At 37.7% G+C, this 19,834-nt stretch overlaps 1 protein-coding gene across 3 annotated transcripts; it reads right to left on the bottom strand.

The window, feature by feature from the left end:
• Positions 1-321: 321 nt before the first annotated feature.
• FBXO9 (F-box protein 9) lies at positions 322-19,800 on the bottom strand. 3 transcript variants are annotated; one of them, XM_066314938.1, is made up of 14 exons: positions 19,532-19,800; positions 15,709-15,786; positions 14,538-14,696; positions 14,054-14,111; positions 11,070-11,169; positions 7,887-8,017; positions 6,546-6,660; positions 5,895-6,013; positions 5,528-5,618; positions 4,395-4,490; positions 3,628-3,721; positions 2,759-2,913; positions 1,568-1,716; positions 322-1,127 (listed from the first exon to the last, which is right to left on the bottom strand). In XM_066314938.1, exons 1-13 carry the CDS (start codon positions 19,532-19,534, stop codon positions 1,608-1,610), a joined length of 1,308 nt encoding a protein of 435 aa, XP_066171035.1. In that variant the 5' UTR covers positions 19,535-19,800; the 3' UTR covers positions 322-1,127; positions 1,568-1,607. The 3 variants fall into 3 exon arrangements, with proteins under 3 accessions (XP_066171035.1, XP_066171033.1, XP_066171036.1); XM_066314936.1 differs by lacking the exon at positions 322-1,127 and having other exon boundaries at positions 1,149-1,716; XM_066314939.1 differs by lacking the exons at positions 322-1,127; positions 14,538-14,696 and having other exon boundaries at positions 1,149-1,716.
• Positions 19,801-19,834: the final 34 nt, after the last annotated feature.

The following is a 19,834-nucleotide window of genomic DNA, read 5'->3' as shown; positions in this document are numbered from 1 at the left end:
TCCTTATTAAACATTCTGTTGTATGAAGTGATAGTGAAACTGCAGTCTAAAGACACTGACCAGTCTTGTAGGCAGAGCCTTATTACAGTAGCTAGAAACATTAATTTTCAGATATACACATCCTTATTGAGAACTCATGTACTTGAAAACGTCTCTACTTTTCTCAGATAACCTGTAAGTAGTGTCACAAAAGCCATTAAGAGGGTAATTCTACCTGTCAATCCTGCCTGGCATGTAGTTTATGCATGGTAGCTCATAACTAATCACCATTAACTGTATGAAAATAAGGATTTCTTGGGAAAATAAGAAATTGCAAGGGACTGAATGTTCAAAATCATGATTTATTGATGTATTTTTAAATCATGTAGCTCCTTGCAAAGATACAGTTTATAAATTATAGAACAAGTATAACTCTTTCCACAACTTTCACATTTTAGTCCTCAAGTCCAGGTCAGTATTTTGAAACAAAATGGTCAAAGGTAAATATGCAAAATGGCTTAAAAAAAAACTACACTAAAAAGCTTCAGTTCTTCCAGGATCCAAGACACACACATAAGCAGCATTACAATGTCTGCACTACACCCCCAAGCGATATATGCAGGAGAAGCAGCATACAGTACCTGCACCAGACCTCAAGAACACTTCATGATTAGCAGTACACAGCACCTGAACATCTACAGCAGCCTCAAAATTTATCTCAGGAAAGCAAATGCTCCAAGGGTTTACAGCATGAGTGGCAAGGTTAGATGACGGGTTGTAGCACATTACAATCATGTCCAAGTGAGCCCTGCTGACCTGTTTATTCACACCAGGTCAGAGCACAAGCAGAGCACACCAGCGTTTCACCCCTGCTGTGTGACACTCCCGAAGCAGGACCACATACCTGCAAACTCATCCTACAGTACAAGAGAAAACTCATTCTGATCCCTCTGTATCCCTTTCCCCTCCACGCACATCCCATGGAGAAGGCAGGCTCCCCTGAACTTCTACCATGATGAAATTACACTGATGACACCACTGACACCACTGCATTGGTGGGGATGTACATCTGCGGTTAAATTCTGTATTTTGTGCTTGCTTGCCCTTGACTGTTTTTCCTTAAGGTTGATGTCAACAAAATGCCAGATCTTAAAGGCAAACAAAATAAGTTTAATTTAAAGAAAACATTTATTTGAAGTTCTTTCAAGTCACACAGTTTAACAGATGACAACTTTCTCCCTTTTCACATTTCAAGTCTTCACCAGAGACCATACACACTGTCCCATGGACAATGAGATTTTCCTATAGATACCTTTTAAACGAATCAGTGTCTACGCAGATGAAAAGTCATATTTTAAGCAAATTGATTTAAAAATATTTTTTAAAAAATCAAACACAACAAAACAAAACTTTGTTATCAAATTCTTGTCACAAATAAAAGTTGTTTAACACTCATAAGCTTGATCTCAAAACAAAATCCCAGCCATTCACAATCAAACAGAACATACTGCCTTCAAAAAATTTCCCAGAATTTTAAAATGCTCCAAATATATACACATTTATAACTTAAGTGCTTATTAGCTACAACCTTTTACTCATGCAAAAGTTGTGAGAGGACAAGATGTTTCTTAAAGTGGCTTTTCTGAATATGCAGTAAAACTCTTCACTCGTGCAAAGAACAAAGGGGTGTACATTTTGTCAATGTCAAAAGTAGTTACAGCTGTCTCACCAGTCGATCTGCAAAGAGCATTGTAAAAGTTAAATTAGACACAAGGTGCTGTTTGAATCCCTCATGCAATCATGTTCCATAGCACAGTGTGTGCATCAAACTACAGCTGGAATATTGTTTTTTTTAATGCCTTGTTCTGAAAATATTTGAGTATTAGCTGAATCACACTACACAGAATCCACTTCAACATTTATACCTAAAAAACCACTTTCCCTTTCCACTCTTACTATGAGCTCCAAGACTTGAGAAAGTACAGAAACTATACACTGAAAAGAGTGTCTGCAATATAAATTAGGTATGACAATGTTAGCTTTTACAAAAGCAATTTTTCTGTTTATGGAAGTTACCTACATTCCTAACCCTCCGTAGTTTACTTCCTGCATATTATATTCCCACAGCTCAATAACTGAGCTATGTTCCTATCAAAACACTGAATATTAAGAACACTGGAAGACAAGGCCTAAATCCACCCTACCTACCAACAATCAAACATCTGGAAAGCCAAGTTGCCAGTAATTTTAAGTGTCAGGTGCAACAACAGTGGTAAGGGCTCCTGCCTGGTAAGTGATTAGAACAGTTGGTCACATGCCCATAATCTGCACTGCTGAATTATACAGTTAGTAACATTAGAGTTATTACATGACAAGTACAGACATCTTTAGTCTGCACATCCGCAGTGGAAAACATCTTAATAAATACATGCTTTCCACATCCTCTCACTAGCACCACATTAAGTCATTCAACCCTGATTCAGTTCTGAAATCAAACACCCTGCATAAATCCTTAAAAAAAGCTAAAATACTACAGTTATGCTACTTCGGAAACTTCCAATTATCATTAAAACAGGTTACTAAAATCTTGGGGTTCCTTTACACAGAAGTTTATTATGGTATTTCAAATCAGGACCAGTTACTGTTTTCATGACACTTTGTTAAAGCCATCTAAGTCTCAGACTCTTTACATTTTCTGTACTTGGTACCAGACAAATTAATGTCACCTTTTATTCTACACTTCAGTATCCTTCTTTGCTCTTGTTCTCCATTTACTCACCTGCAAGTGATGTGACAAGAATGATGTATCCACACAAGTTTGTTGAACCTCTGGCGCCCACTGGAGCACAACTGTAGTCCTACATGAAAACTGTGATCTGTTTCTTGAGCAGGAACTCGGCGGAAATACCTGTATTTGTGGTAGTCAACTGGTTTCTGTACAGAGAAATAAGAAGTTTCATGACCTACACGGAACACATTGTGCAACTATTTATCCTAAGTATCTGCAAGACCAGATTGCAGAAACTGTAAAACTCTCATACTTAAAAACAAGTACTACTGTTCCTTCAACATACACAAATGTGTATGTTAATGATGGAAGAAGTTTTCACAGAAAGCAAAAGAAGCATACAGGACACCACCCAACTGTGCATGCTTACTGTAACACTTCTTACTCTTCACAAGCTTCTCTTGACTAGCACTTTGGTAATCAGAAGAATTTGTAAATAAGTTGATCAAACCATTCAGAGTTCAATTAACAAATACTGCTCATCTAGTTTCACTAAATGTTGTGGAACATAACTGCACACAATCAAATGTGTTGTCAGAAAATGACCCATTCCTCCTTCTGCCCTTTTAACAATGCTGAATCCTAATACCGCCATAAATGGAAATTAAGCCTAAGGGTGACAACAACTGTTTAAATTAGAACCAGGTATTTATTTGCCTTAATAAATTATTACAGATTTGGGGACAAATGTAAGAGATATCACCATGCTTATTTATGTATATTTTATTTTTAAACTGTTTAAAAAATTAAATTAATTTTTAAATTTTTTGGTGTAAGACAAATCTTTGAGTCCCTTAAAACACTCTGTCTGAGTAAGATCTTGTCAAACTATTTCTCCTCTATTCTATTTTTCTACCTACCTCTTCCTTTTTCTTCATTATTACAGCAAATACTTTGGTTTGATTGTCTGTTTCCTGGGAAAGGCGATAATGGCCAAGCAAGATTGCATCTGTTCTGGAAGGTTAAAAAGGAGGATAATGTCAAGGACATAAAAATACTGTGTCTCCAAAGTGTGATGTTCTTACAATACAAATATCAGCAATGAAACAAAGACTGACTACATGGTATAATGATATAAACTGTTTCTTATTTCCACTCACTAAAGGCTCATTGATAATATTAAATGGTGAAAACATTTTGCAAAGTTGCTTCTAATTTTCCCAAACACGACAGTAAAGCTAAGTTAGTTGGTTCTATCTAATCTACTGCTAAATATTTACAGATTTCTGGTGAACAGCTCAAACTTGTTTTGAAGTTGCAATCGATTTTCTATGTTTTATGTCCAAACATCAAAACCACTGAAATCTTCACTTAAGGAAGTGTGAGAAGGCAGTCAGTAACAAAATAGTATCTTTAAAAGGATTGTTCCATCTACTTGCCTTAAAAATTTCAAATCACATAACTCACAAAGGAAATCTAATTATAATATCTGGACCATAAAATGAAAGGTATCTTTGCGTAAAGATCAAATTTTTTTGTAGTTCTTAGGAGAGAACTGTATCTATAGCACAACATAAATAACATTGTTTTGCTAAGCCAGGATATAGAATCTGACACAAAAGTAAATAAAAATTGCTAGGTAAAAGCAAAATGAAAACTACAGAGCCAAATACTTTATTTCAATAACCTTGTGTTTTTAGTCCGTAAGCGAGGAACTATAGATTGAGGATCTTCAGGAGTTGTTAGCATCATAACTTGACCATCTGGAAAGAATCTCAAATACCTGCAAAAACATAATTACACAATGCAAACCTAGAAAATATATCCTTTTTCTGTTTTGGTTTTTTTGTTTTGTTTTGGTTTTTTTTTCTCTTTTTTCCCCCTGTTTGTTTGCTTTTAAAATCACATGATGTTACCCAGGAGGATTTAGAACTTAATTGGTAATATCATTTGAAAACACATTTCTTCACACATAACAGAAAAAAAAGAGATCAGAAATCAAAAGAGAGTTATGAATACTGAAAAAGGAAGTTATGAAGAGTTATGAAGTTTTGTCACCACTATCAAAGCAAGGTGGCTACCCTGAGATCAAAACTGACCTGAAGTTTCTCCATTCCTATCCACTGAGACCAATGCAACAAAATCTCAATTACAGTATCAGTACAGAATTAGCAATGTCATAAGGACTTTTTGGGTTCTGGAATCTGATTTTTACAGTAATCAAGTACTGTGCTAATGTTTGAGACTACAGCAACAGCCATCAGGTGCAACGGTTTCTATGAACAGCTTCCAGCCTCAGAAGGGACAGTAGAATAAAACAATAAATGCTGGGAGCAGCAAGATGAACAACAGCAAAAAAACATGCTGAGGAAACAGTAGCAGGACATTGACAGCAAGATGAGAAAGCCTAGCCTCTTGATTTTACAATTGATTACGCATACACTAAATGACTAATCTTGTATAATCATGTGTATTCTCTTTGCTGAATTGTGCCATGTACTGTATCAAACATGTAAAGCAGAAGTTGTTTAGGGAAAGAAATCTGTAGATAAGTATTAATTGTTATAAGCATTCAAGCTTTCACCACAAGCTTAAACATGACACAGTTTAAGTGAGGATGAAACATGTTTCTAAGATAATTTCTAATTACCATACTAAATCCTATTTCTAAAACCTATTCTCAAAAAATACACATTGCTTTACATACTGTAGCAGTCCCATTCAGTTTTACAGAATGATTATTGTCTGTGATAGCCAGGGGTGATTTAAAGAACTTAAGAGAGAGAAACATTTCACTCACTCATTGTACTACAGCTCTACCTGTAATATTCCACTTGGTGCCATGCCCTGTAGAAACCATCAAGAGACTGTTCTCCTTGACGTATGTATTTTGTCTTGCTGACATATACACCTATAGATAAGGAAGATACATAAACAAAAACTGAGAACATAAAATATTTATGATAAAACAGCCAATAATCTAAAACTTTTGAGTTTTGTTACTTAAATACATGGAAGTTTTTATTTTAATCCCTTGCATCTTTCCCTTCTCTTTGCAGATATTCTGCAAATTGAAATGCACAAACAAATTCAAATTAGGTCTAACAATAACAACGTCAGAAACATCAAACCCACCTGATTGTTTCTGTGACACACAGTTAGTGCTTTTTCCAAAAGTACAGCTTACCATCAAATCGAACGCGAGGCCTTTCCAAAAACATGTCCCTCCAAGATGCATATGGAACAAGTTTATTGCAGCTCCTGCCCCATATTTTCAAACAGACTTGATGCCAGATTTCAGGGTCTCTAGTGAAAACGAGAAAAAAGCAAACACCATAACTTCCCTACAAACCCCGTTTAGCTTTTATTTATCAAAGTAACACTCTCTTACTTAGTTTGGATGCAACTAAAAGAAACTTTCCTGAACAAAAGTAGCTCATAGTTTAAAACCCTGGACTAATTTACTTAATCCCGGAGTGTTTGAAAGGCTTTTTCTCTTCCCAGTGAAACTGAAGAACAGAGTGTCATTTTCATCCAAGTACAGAACCACAGCAGTGCAGCACCCTGGCACTTCTCTGTGTGGCTATATATGAGGATGACAACATAACAGACCATATTATGGAGACCTGAAACATTAATTTTCAAACAGGGTAGAGCAAGTAATATTTTCTGCTATATTTTTATTACAGTAAAGTCATCTATCTCTCGTACCATTTAGCAGTGTATTGAAAAACTGATAAGCACTGAGGAGCTTAACATGACAATGTCCATGAGAAGGAAAAGCAGAACATACTTAGTGCAAAGAGAAGTTTCACTCTAGATAAATTATCTTCAATACCTGGCACAAATGTAAAATCCTCGACAAACAAGAGATAACTGCTCCAATGATCTTAGATCCAAGTCACTTGAAACCACCCATCGGAAAATGTACATTAGTACTTCCATAGGCAACGCTAAAAAGAGAAAGAAATCCTAGTTAGACGCAACCTGTAAATCAACAGGCTATTTAATAATTCTAGGTTTGGCTTTTGACTTTCCATTAAGAAATCATACTTTTCACATTGTAGCCAAATGTCAATGAACAAAAAAATTTTAACTTAAAATGTCACTATAGATTAGATGTGAAGAATCCTTTTGCTCCTTTTCAGCCTACCAACTTCTGAAGCAGATGTGATTTTTTAAAAGTTTTCATTCTGCTATAGAAGCCAGTAAAAAACATACTATAACATAGGACTGGTTGGAAAGTAGAACATAAATCTAGAAAGAGACCAACACTGCTGCTCAAAGGAGACATCTCATGAGATCATTTTAGAGTAATGTCTGCAACATCTTGTGTTTACTGGCAAAAAAGGAAAATACATTTTCCCAAGTGTACAATGCACCAATTATTAAAATAAAATAATGTTTAAAACCTTGTTTTCTCTATGTTTTGATTTGCTTCACTGAATTTATTTTCTCTCCTTGATCAGAACAAAAGAGAGGCCAAGATTTCAAAGTGCAACTGATAATTTAGGATGCAGAACAAAGGCATCTGTTTTTAAGAGAGATTATAGCTCATATGTATAGCTCTATGTATATGTATAGCTCATATGTATAGCTCTACAATTTCGATCTCATAAGGAAGTCTCAGGACAACAGCCGTAGAACTGAAGCACTGGAAGTCATTAACCTTTAGAAGACTTTCTAGCTTTATTATAGTCTTTCTGACCCTGGAAACACACTTGTTGCAAAAATCTCATATAGAAGCAGATAAAATCAAGAAATGTAAAGATGCATAGTCTACAAAACAATTCTCTCTTACTCACACTTACAATTGTAATAATAATTGTATTTGCAAACCAAACCAAAAGAACTGGAAAGAAAATTGGAATACACTTACTTCAGCAAGTCCATTCCTAGAAGCTGTGACTTTTAAGTATGCCTCTGATCCTGAAAATTCTACTCAGAAATACTACATGGAAAAAGGTTGTGTGATAAAGACAAATGTTTTATGGGAACAATATTTGTTTACCTAGTTGATATTTTTTTTCCTTTGTGTCTAATTACAGAAGTAAATAAAGAGATCATGTATGCGCTTCTTCAAAGGTGGTTTTTGAATGAAGGAGACAAATGTTTTAATAAAGTGAAATGTATATACAAATTCTGCCTCTCAACTCTTACAGCATATCTTAACTATTACCTGAAATGTGGGTCTGGCTGACATAAACTTCAGGCTGACAAAGTTTGACTGAAGATTCCTGAAGAGTTAACTGCTGCTGGAAATCCGTCAGGAGATCTGCCATTTTGTCATCCTCTTTGCTATCCTCAACACTAGAAAAGGGGCAATGCCAACACTGTAATATTGGACAAAACATACCAACAGATGTCCTCATCTTGGCATCAATCCACTGCCTTACTCTCATTCAATAGAGCTGTTTCCTGTATGTTTTTAAAGCAATCTCATTTCATCATACAATAAAACAACTATTAAAATATGGTCAAGGTCATTAAGACATTGCTGGACTACATCTGAGAGTAACAACTGGGGTTTTTCCAGTTTTAAGTTTCCATCCCACTTCTTTTGTATTTGACTTTTTTACTGAAGTCACTGAAAAATTTCTTGACCTCATGAAAAGACAAATCTCATCTTTTACTTTGTCTCAGATATGGCATACATAGGAAATAAAGTGCTGTTAATGAAAAGTTGTATTTTGCAATGCTTCTCATGCTGTAAGATATTGGAAACAATTAAGGATTATTTTTTACGCTTGCATTATTCATCAAAGAGTGATCCTTGGTGGGTTTATTCAACAGTAATGAAGGAAAACTACTTGTGTACCTATTCCATAAATAGGCAGAAATAATAAATTTCAGGAGCCAGAACAAAATAGCAGAACAGAAACAATAAGCTTGCTACTCATCAGTAAATTTGAAGGATTACATACTGATAAAAGAAGATAACCAAATAAAAAAATAAAATAAAATATATATATATATATATAAATTTAAGTTGTATGTCATAATATGATCTTCTAATAGCTGCCCACCTGCTTAGCCCAAAAAAACAGAAAGGACACAAAACTCCTTAAGCACATCACAAAACACTTTCTTTCCCCTGACTTAGTATACAAGCTAATTAAGAAATCTTCCAGTCACTTTTTAATACTATTCAATTCTACTCTAAACAAGCTAATAGAATGAGCTGAGAATATAAGCAAGCAACTAGTAGACATACCAATGGGTTTTGAAGTATCATAGAGAAGACAATTATGTTTGGGCCTGTCCTAACTAAGACTATAGTAAGATGTTGCACTGAACATACCTTCTTTTATTTTGGTGAGTATGATGGTCAGTCCCAGTACCTACAGGACACACTGTAAACTGTTTTTTTTCAAATCTAATTGTGTAATTTGTTTTTTCTCATCAAGACCATATGAAACACCTACCATAGTAATTCAGAAAGCACAACCACCAAAAAAATACATCTCTACAAATATTGCTTTTAAACAGTTGAGCAACAATTGAGACTACTAGTTGTTTTTCTCTCACTGCCACAAAGTGCTGGAAACAGTACAGCAACATTAAAAAAAAAAATCCACAGAATTGTACAATCATTTAGGTTGGAAAAGACCTCTAAGATCAACAAGCCTAACCATTAACCTGGCACCAAACTGCCACTTGTACACATCTTTTAAATACCTCCAGGCATGGTGACTTAACCCCTTCTCTGGGTACCCCGTTGAAGTGCTTGACAACCCTTTCTGTTAAGACTTTTTCCTAATATTCACTCTAAAGCACACCCTCAGGCCATTTCTTCTTGTCCTGTCACTTGTTATTTGGGAGAAGAGACCAACACCTACCACAATACAGCCTCATTTCAAGTGGTTGTAGAGAAGGAAGGTCTTCCCTGAGCCTCCTTTTCTCCAGGCTAAACATCCCCAGCTTCCTCAACTGCTCCTGCCAGGACTTGTGCTCCAGACCCTCCACCATCTCCACTGCCCTTCCCTGGACTCACTCCAGCCCCTCAATGTCTTTCTCACAGTGAGGGGCCCAGAACTGGACCCAGCTCTCCAGGTGTGACCTCAGCAGTGCTGAGTACAGAGGGACAATCCCTGTCCTGGTCCTGCTGGCCACACTATTGCTGATACAGGCCAGGGTGTCACTGGCCATCTGGGCACACACTATCAACCAGGATCCCAGGATCCTTTTCCAACAGGCAGCTTTCCAGCCATTCTGTCCCCAGCTTGTAGCTCCGCATGGGGTTGTGACCCAAGCACAGGACACAGTACTTGGCCTTGCTGAAATTCACACAATTGCCCTTAGCTCATTGATCCAGCATGTCCAGATCTCTCTGCAGAGCCTTCCCACCCTCCAGAAGGATCACTCCTACCCAACTTCAGGTCAGAGTCTCAATTGAGTAGAGAAAATGATGCTAAAGTAAGAAAATAATACTGTGAAAACCATCATGTAAAGACTATAGTGAATGATCCAGTAGTTTTCTTAGTGCACAAATGCACAGCAAAGATTTCATGCCAGCAACACACTCAGAAATAAAACTAATGGATGTAAATAAAGCACTTAGCTCATCTTGAACCCTTTTATATTGAATCAACAGCTGCATTGGAACTGTACTGTCCTGGGGCAACAAGACTGTGCTAGTAATACCACAAGGACATGACTGCGCTTTCCTTTTTCATTCCCCACATTAAAACTCTTGATTTTTTTGATGCCGCTATCAGCAGCAACAATGGCTGCTATAAGTAAGCAAGAATTTGGGAAGCTCTTTCATAAGCTTGTCTACATTAGGCTGTGGGGCCTGGAACATAAATTTTGGTCCTCCTTAAATGTAAGCCTTGGGCTCAGGTTACGCCAACCATACATCACTACACATCCACTGTACTGAGGCATGGGGTGTTCCAATGCTGAAAGACTCGACTACTCAGATTGCAATCTCTGACCTTCTAAATCTAGTGCTCTACTGAAAATGTTATCATCTGGCTGTGACAGCATAAGAACAGATTATTCCTTTGCTTAATTAAGAGGCTTATTTTAGTAGTATGAAGCTTTAACCAATTTATCTTTTTACCATCTACAACTTTGTATATGATCCCAAATCTGAAAATCAAAAATCAAAATAATGACTGATGCTTTTTTTTAATTAACAGCATAACTATTTGTAATTCTTCCCCCTTAAATTAGCTAGCTCTAAACAAGCCTGTTACTATCTTTGAAAAATATAGTCTACTCAACTGAGAGTAGGTATGTTTTCCAGATACTGAGAGACTTAAAATTGCATATTACAGCAGAATATTAATATCCTTCAGAAACAAAATGTCATATTTCAGGAGTCTAATGCACTTAATGAGTAAAATTTCATACTTACCACCTCTTTCCAGCTCCATCACCATCTGGGGACCGTGTATAGGTGATCTTAAACTCTATATCAGGTACAAGCTGCATGGCTAGACGATAAAACTTGATGGCTGAAAATAAAGGTTTGATGTTCAAACATATCTGATGCCCATACTAGCCTATCAAAACAAAGACTGTTATCAGGTTTCAGCTAAAATCACTAAGAAGGTGGAAAATGTCTTTGCCTAGGAAAGCTTATTTAGTCTAAACTGTTAAGTTTAAATTCAACACAGAAGAGAGGAACATTAAGTACCTGTTTTCAAAACTAAAAACTTCATGTACCTTTTCAGAATAAAGAGATTCAGCTTTTACAAATTTACCTTAATTACCACAAATTCAACTACGGAGTAGAAAACTTTACACTAAAACATTACTAGCTCCTGATGTTGTTTGTTGCCCAGCACTTGCAAAGATTTCCCAACAAGCTGTAAAGATTTTAGATGGTAAATCCATAACCAGCCATAAGTTAAATGAAAGAGAAAAATTATGCAGGTAGCTTAAGTCCCTGGTATAGCCCAAACAGGCATTCAGATATATACAACACTAAAAAGATGAGAACGATGAATAGAATATTGGTGCAATTTTAAAATTTCAACAATAGATGCAAAACATATCAGCTTCTCTATGGAAACCCCTGGAAACTAAAGAAGGCATGGAACCAAGCCATTCAACACACTGAAGGTGAGGAAAGCAGACTAGTCACAAAACTATGGGATGTGAGGGAAAACCTGACAGCTTAGGTTTTGCACACTTTTCACACACACAGAGAAAATACTTCTGCCTTTAGCACTACAAAGATCCTACAAACACTGGGTAGAGAAAGAGGTTCAGGAGCATCACTGTGGCAACAAACTGTTATTTAAGGTGCAGAATGTCTTTCTTCTGAATCAGCTCTGTGAATCCTTCTTAATTAGAATGTATTCGATGTATGCACATTCAATCTATTTTAACGCCAGTAGTAAAACCATGTGTGCACGTTTACGTTTCTTTGTATTCCCACATCATGACACCAGGACCAGATGGCAATTCTTCTTCAGTCTGGACTCTTAAAACCAAAACTCAAATAAAACATCAGTGAGTGTGGAGCTCTGAGTCTGGGAAACTTGAGTTTGGGGCTAGTAAATATTCCTGTTTCCTTGAGTTCATGTCAGGGCCAGTGACTGACATATAGCATCCTTTGACTGCTGACGATGAGAAACACCAGCAGCCAGCTAAATAGAGATCAGTCTCAACTTTAGCATTTAATCTTACAGACAAGGCCTCTACTGTACTTAAGCAAAAACAAGCTGCAGCAAATAATGATCTCACGAACATCAGGTAGCAGATTTCAGAAGCAGGTATGGATTCTGGTGACCTGGGCCAGGTCAGCAAATAAAAGAGATGTCTCAACATGTGCTCAGTAATATACCTGTGTCTGGTATAGGACCATGCCTCTAAGGTCTCATCTGTGTGTAGAAATAGTTCAATTTAGTTTCTCTAAGTCTCAAATAAAATTCAGTTGAGAAAGATGAATCCACAGTCATGCAATACAGATGTCTGAAATTCTTTTGTGAATGGAACTGTTAGATATGACTATTTCTTTGCTGCTATGTTTAACATACAAGGAGTGCACTGAAGCAGATGAAGCCACAGCTTTCATTTTATATTACATAATGATTAAATAGACTGCTTTCCTCACCTTTTTTAAAAAATTTATTCAGAAAGAACCTTCACAATCTACTACATGATTTCCTAAATATGTACCAGATTTTTAGTTCTGACACATTTTTTACTGTGCATTTAATTTTTACCAAACACCCACCATATCTTAACCTAAAGTAATTCTGCCCTGTAAAAACATGTAAGAAATTAGAAACTGAGACAACTGATTTTATTAACTACAGGGGACTCATGTTTCTCTCACTTAATATGAAATATGAAAAAACAACCAGAAACCCCTTGAAAATGAAGGAAAATTCCCATGGTAAAGTAGAAATTTTGTATTCAGCAGGTGGCTGAGCTCAGGAGCTTCCAGAGTTCTCCCAGATTTCTGTATCTTAAATTATTTTGCACCTGTACTTTAAACAGGCTGGCCAAACCTGCATGTGCCATCCTGTATGAGCAGGATGGCACATACATTCTGCTTCGCTTTCTTTCTTGCATGAAAGAAACAGAAAATTGGTATCTCCACTACTGACCTACAGAACTTGGAAGTTAGGACAGACTTTTTACTCTCTAGATTCTGAAAATTACATATGAGAAAGAAAACTTTGAATTTCCATTTTTACTAGTGCTGATAGCAAGAGTGTAGGAAAGTAAACTAAGCACCTTAAATATTTATCAAACCTCGAAGACTACCAGATTTGAATGTTCACTGCAGGAATTCTTCAAAATGCTATTTTAGCATGCTGTGTTAATCAAAAAACCCAAACAAAAACCCCCAAACCCAAACAGACCTCTCAAAAAACCCCCCAAAACCACAAAACAAACCAACCAACCAAACAAAAAAAGACACCAAAAAGTCCCCACAGCCAAACAACAAAGCATTAAAGCATTCCAGAGATTAAGTAGTTTTGTTCACAGTGGAATGATGAGAACTGTGAGCACAGGAAATATAGTTTATTACCTTGATTAATTATTATGCTAATTTCATGTTACAGAAGTCACATAAAGAGGCATTCTATTGGAAGATGCAATCCAGTGCTCCATTCAACTGCAGCATGTCAAAATACTGTTATTTTGCCTGAAAGCTAGAAAAAAATCTTTCCTTGATGTAATTTTTGCTTTACCTCAACCTTAGAATTGTGATGTGATGGTTCCTTCCATAGCATGTTTGTTTGCTTATCTGAATGACGGAGCTCTCAAACCACTGTCAGCCTGTAGTTTAAGTTCACTGGCACCATGCAGATTTGCCCATAAATCACAGGGTGCTATATTTCTCTACAATAGGGTGTTCATTGTAGACTTCCACATTACCTTCATAAAGAGCCCCATTTCTTTCTTCTTCCACTGCCTTCAGGAAAAGTTCTTTTGCCTGCACAATAAATTACACAGAGCACTTCTTTAATTCCTTATGAATACAAGTGCAATGTCACTTGACTTGCAATTATTTTTGATCTTACCTACTGTACCTATGACAGACATAACAACATAATTCCATAAACAGAGAATACATGTGCTACAAGACATAACTGAAAACCCCAGGCAACAAACTATCTATATTCCTGCTGCTTGCCCCTTAGATACAGTCTTTTGGAATGCAGATTGTGAAGGTGACACCAAGGCAAACATAAAGACTTAAAAAATCAGTGTAGGATTATGTAGACATTAGTATGGAAATAATGAGATAGTAACTTCTGTTGTTTCTCCAGATTTAATTCATCATTAGCTTTTAGAAAAGTTACAGTGACACAGTAATACAGACAAATAAAACCTCAAAATTATGCATCTTTTTCTGTACCTTTTCCTCTTTTGCTATCTCCTGTTTTCCCTTGGCATCAACAGACTTTAGTCCAGGTTCTCTTGATGATGCTCTGCATGGTAGAGGTTCCAACCCACTAGAACTCACACCTGGGGCAAGCTCAAACATCCACTGAGCTCTGAACATCTGGAGCTCTGCCTAAAAAACATGATTAATTCTACTTAGTATTACATATTCAGACACTATATGTTCTGAAAAGAAATTATAAAGTACAAACACTTGTTGAATTTCAACTATTCAAAAAGAACTTCAACTATGCTTTACATTTCCAACTCTTAGATGGGTTCAGTGAATTTAGGCACAGAGAGCTAGCAACTGTTTTATGGTAAATTAAAATGAAAAAGTGCACAAGTACTTGTTCAGTCTCATTCAACAGCAAAAGTGGTTTTTTTTCTGGACTGTTTACCTCAGAAGAAAAACTGATGTTTCAAGAAATGGTTGTTAGTACTATGGTTATGATCTAAAATCCCATAGAAAAGTGAGCATTTCAGACATTGTCATGTTTGTTCTTTTTTATGAAGTATTATCATAAGCAAGATGTCAATTAGCTCTTAAAATTAAAATCTAGAAAATCCAGAGGTTTGTACACAAGCATTCTAAGTTATCTAACGTTAAAGACAGTCATTTATATAATATACAAGTAAGACCTTACTCCTTTCTTTTTTAAGAAGTACGGACTATGCTCTGTGATGTAATTCAAGTTACAATTCCTGCCATGCCTTTTTTTTCAGCACCTTTGAAGTCACACTTTACATGTCTCTTGCAATCATCCCAACTTCTGGGGAGCAACTACACAGAAATCTAATCTTGAAAGAGAACACACTTTTCTACTACACTGCGTTTATCAGCTTTCTGGTCCAGTAGAGAGTGACAACTTAAACTGGAATTTGATCACAGAAAACTGCTGTCCAATTTCTACAGCTCTTCAAAGACATTCGAGATCTGTCACAAGCTTTCTTTTCATCTACACAGATAGCTGAAGACTGAATTTGACACTTAGAACACAATGCAAAATTTCTCTCACTTTTGGAGGGGCAGACAGATTAAGTATTTGTCAGATCAACAAATTTGTGGCAACCAAATGAGGATAAGTGATGCAGTTTAAATCACAGCAGTACTATGTTTGTGAAAACTTGCATGAGAGACATACCTGAAGATTTGCTTCACCAGATCTTTCACTGTCATCGGCTCTTACCAAATCGGTGTGACAATCTTCTTCAGCTTCTGCCTAGTAGAGAGCAGACAAACATGATTGTAGGGTCTGCCTAAGTCCCTACTGCACATTTAGAGAGAACTACTGTCAGGGATGCACATGAAAAAAAATAAATTAGGCATACTTCCCTTTCCATGATAAAAATTTAGAACTACTGAGATCAGTTGTACTTCTGTATTAACTCAATGAGGATGGGGTCTGCATTTTAGACATGTTAATCCAACACAGATTAGCTGTGTATGACTTGAAGGTTTCCATGCTTCAATACACTGGCATACCTGACTAAATACACTCAGTGTCTATGTCAAAGCACAGAGCAAAAGCTTCAGTATTAAACAATTAGGTGCTTTGTTTCACAATTTAAAATTTAATCACTATCTTCTCACTGTAAAGATAACCAGTAGTTTTGATTTAGTATTTGCAAGAGCACAAAGTGCTTTGAATAACAATTGATATTTTATATATACATGTGCAACTAAACAAGAAATGTATTGGAAAATAAAATAAAAAGCTAGCATGAGAGCTTGACAGTTGGTTTTATTTACAGTACAGCTGTGAGAAAGGTTAAACAAATAAAACCTGAAATAAGACCTTTGACTAAACCTAACATAGCTCTACACAGGACGTCAAACCGGCTAGTTTAAGAGGAAAACTTAAAAATATGCAAATTATTTACATCGTGAAATATACTGAGATTTATGCAGTCTATACTAAAGCAAAGGAAAACTAATTCTGAGCATCAGTGACAAGTCTCTACAATGACAACAGCAAGATGCCAGTAAGGGGAAAAAAACCCACCCCAAAATCTCAACTAAACCATTTGTGTAAGGTTTTTCCTGCAACTGAAGCAAACCAGTTTTTCTACCATTCTGAACTAAAATTCATATCTATAGTTCTGCAAGTAGATAATGTAAAGTGAGATTACAAGAAGGCAAACCTGACATTAAGATTATCACAACTACTTAAAAAAGTTTTATTTCCCACTCCTTCCTATTATACTCAGAAACTTCAAGCGACATTCTGTCAGTGAGCTTCTACCAAGCTCTCAAAAAGAAATCTCTACCTCCTTCACAAAGTGCAGAAATCAAAGCATGTATTCAGAAAATTTATACCATTTTTAGAGTACATGGAAATTCTGCTCAAACTACAGAATACTAGCAAACGCAATGGGAAGGCAACCTTTAATCTCTTTGTCTTGGTGACCAGCACCTCCCTGGAGGTAGCACGTCTTCAGATTCCCCAATGACCACAAACTTGCTGGCTTGTCATCTCTAAAAGTGTTTTCACTGATGTCTCAGATAATTTATCATTTACAATTGATAGAAATGGTTGGTTGGCTGAAGATAAACAGATACTGCATCTATTTCTACATTCTCATATTTAATTTCTGTACATTTTTAATTTCCCAGTACACGAAACAGGTGAGCCAGAACATTATCAAACACTAAAGGCATTAAATCTCAGGAAGGAGTAAATAACTTGGAAATTTCATGGGCTTTGATTCCAGAATTTAATTGCAGCAGTTAATGCCCTATGAATTGTGACAGTCCTACCACATTATTAGCATCCAGGAATACTCTGTTGGTCAAGCAGAGCTAGCCTAGGAATCAGATAGCTCTGAAATGGGTGTCTATAAGTGCATTATTATGGCACTGGGCTGACAGAAATAAGGCCTAATTCTGTCTGTGCAGAGCGCAGCTTCTGGTTTGCAGTTGAATTACGTCCAGTCAGCTCTCCAGTATGGGCAGAGTAAGCCTGCTGTTTATCTCCAAAATGCAGAAACTAGCAATTTCTAAACTAAATCAACACACTATCTTCTTGTGCATAAAGGCACACCCATTAAAACCTTTAACTCCTGAAGTCTGTAAACAAACTGATTTAAGTGTTGAAACTACTTAAAAGGTTAGGAAACTGGATGAAGTCTACCTCATTCAAAAACTTTATATTTCACTAATCTGTTCAAATCTTGATTTTCAACCTTTTCTCTCCATTCAGCTGCCCTACTTCTTCATTTTTGAGTCACAGTCAGACATGGTAGTGGACCAACTGCATCCAAAATGGCATTGGATGCTCTTTGAAACCTAAATATGCTCTCAATTCAAACCAGAACTACTATGAAGACCTGGCCCACAGTCTAAAAGCTGTCAAAAACCATAATGAAAGTGATTACAACCAAAGTTTTGTCATCACCCCCCTTATACTGTGTGCATGTTCTGCAATTTCTCATAGCAAAGGTCTGTCTTCTGGCAGTAGTAGCAGCCTAAGTGGCCACTCCTCTAAATTTACCTATAAAGCATTTAATTCACATTGTTACTGCATAGGAACAAACTAGAAAACTGATCTCTATTAACAACATTGCCACTATTTATTTGCCCAGGTGAAACCCTACAATTTTGCTAGGACAAGTGAGTAAACACAGGTACTGTGAAGCAAAGACCTTCACCAGCAGACAGCCCGTGAGATCACACCTTTGCAATGTGTACAAACTGGCTCCTTGCCCCCACTCTAAGAATACCTGTGTTGTACTCACAGTTTCTAAAATTCACAGAACACTGTGCTCTAACTGCTACTTAGGGGATAAATCTAGATTGTTCATCGTTGTGCTGCTGGCCTTTCTCCTGATACAAGTCAGCTGAAAAAGTGACTTCATCCTGACTGAAAGGAAGACATCATACTGTGTACTGGCCTGATTAATTTTCCATGAGGAAAGTAGTCAAGCCACCAAAAGCTAACATGTCAAAAGTAAACATGATTTAGGCTGCAACTTGTAAAAAATGAAGTCAGCTTAGTGGATTCAATTCTGATTTGCCTGCAAAGCTTTAGAAACCATTTGCCAAATGCAGAACTAGTTTATTTGCACAGTTCGGTTTTGTTTTGCAATCAATAATTGCATGCTGATTTCCTCAGAGTACATTAACAGCTCACTAAACTGCCTGTAACATCAAGTCCTTTAATAGTTCTCATCTCTGTTTCAGCAAAATAAAGCCAAGATGGGAAACAGTTCGAAGCTGAGTGTCACCAGTTGAACAGGGCTATGTGTTATGTGTGAACCATACAGAACTCAGGGAGGAGCAAGCCGGCAAAGCGGAACAGTGACTCCCAGCTAACGTTACTCTTGGTTTTATATAAAAAAAGAGAAAGCCACCCTATTTTTCTGTATATGGGGTAGAAACAACACGGTGTTCAAAAATAAGGGTTTTCAAAACCGTGGTGAAGTATTTTAACAGCTCTTGTGTGACATAAATGGTTTAACTTTGAATGATCGAGTTCTCATCATGGATACTTGAATCCATATTGAGGCGCAGTCAATAAAGCAATACTGACCCAAGGACTATTTTTGGTATGTTAAATGACAAACTCAACTCGAGTCCATGGCCCACAGAGTCCTTTAAATTACTGAGTGACTTTATGCCAAAACATTTTTTGAAGGAAGAAAGGGAAAGGAAGGACAAGCTCCCCTGTAATGACACAGGGATTTTGTTCACGCGTTCCTACGGAGGGCTATGTCGCTCCAAAACCAAGCGGTCCAGCTCATCAAAATCCTCTGGGGGAGGCGGCCGCGTCTCGCCGCGGCGGGGCGGGATCACGGCACGTTCCCCACAAGCATTCCCCGGTGCCCGGGGGCGGACAGGCGGGCAGGGCAGGGCTGCCTGCCAGCAATTCGGCCAGGGAGCAGCTCCCACGCACACACCCCCTTGTGCCGCTCCCGCCCAGCCGTCCCTGCACGGCGGCCGAGCCCCCGCCGCCCGGGCCCGCTCACCATGCTGCCGACGCTCGGGCGGCGCTGTCCCGGTTCCGGGGGCTCTGCCCCCCCGCTTGGTCCGTGTGTCCTCCCTGCCCGCGGGGGGCACTTAGCAGAGTTCTCGGTCGGAGAAGCGCACCACGCAGCGGGAGTCCCTGCGGGCCCTGCGGACGGCAGCCATCTTCCCGGCGAGCAGGGCCGGCGGCGGGAGCGGCGGGACACGGCCCGGGCGAACCCACCAGGTCAGAGCGCCGCCTCCCGCGCGGGCCGCTACGACGCGCGACCGTACAGACTCCCCGTCCCAGTGCGCACCGCGGCCCG

Source organism: Sylvia atricapilla, chromosome 3, assembly GCF_009819655.1.
Source record: "Sylvia atricapilla isolate bSylAtr1 chromosome 3, bSylAtr1.pri, whole genome shotgun sequence".
Taxonomy (NCBI): Eukaryota; Metazoa; Chordata; class Aves; order Passeriformes; family Sylviidae; genus Sylvia; species Sylvia atricapilla.
This window is presented reverse-complemented; position numbering and strand designations above follow the sequence as displayed.

Bases quoted from the DNA above. Each gene is read 5' to 3' on its own strand.
- FBXO9 (XM_066314938.1), bottom strand. The intron at 14,697-15,708 runs GTATGTCTCTCA...CATGTTTTTTAG, and splicing joins CTGGTGAAGCAAATCTTCAG to GCAGAGCTCCAGATGTTCAG. The intron at 11,170-14,053 runs GTAATGTGGAAG...CTTTATTTTCAG, and splicing joins AAATGGGGCTCTTTATGAAG to CCATCAAGTTTTATCGTCTA.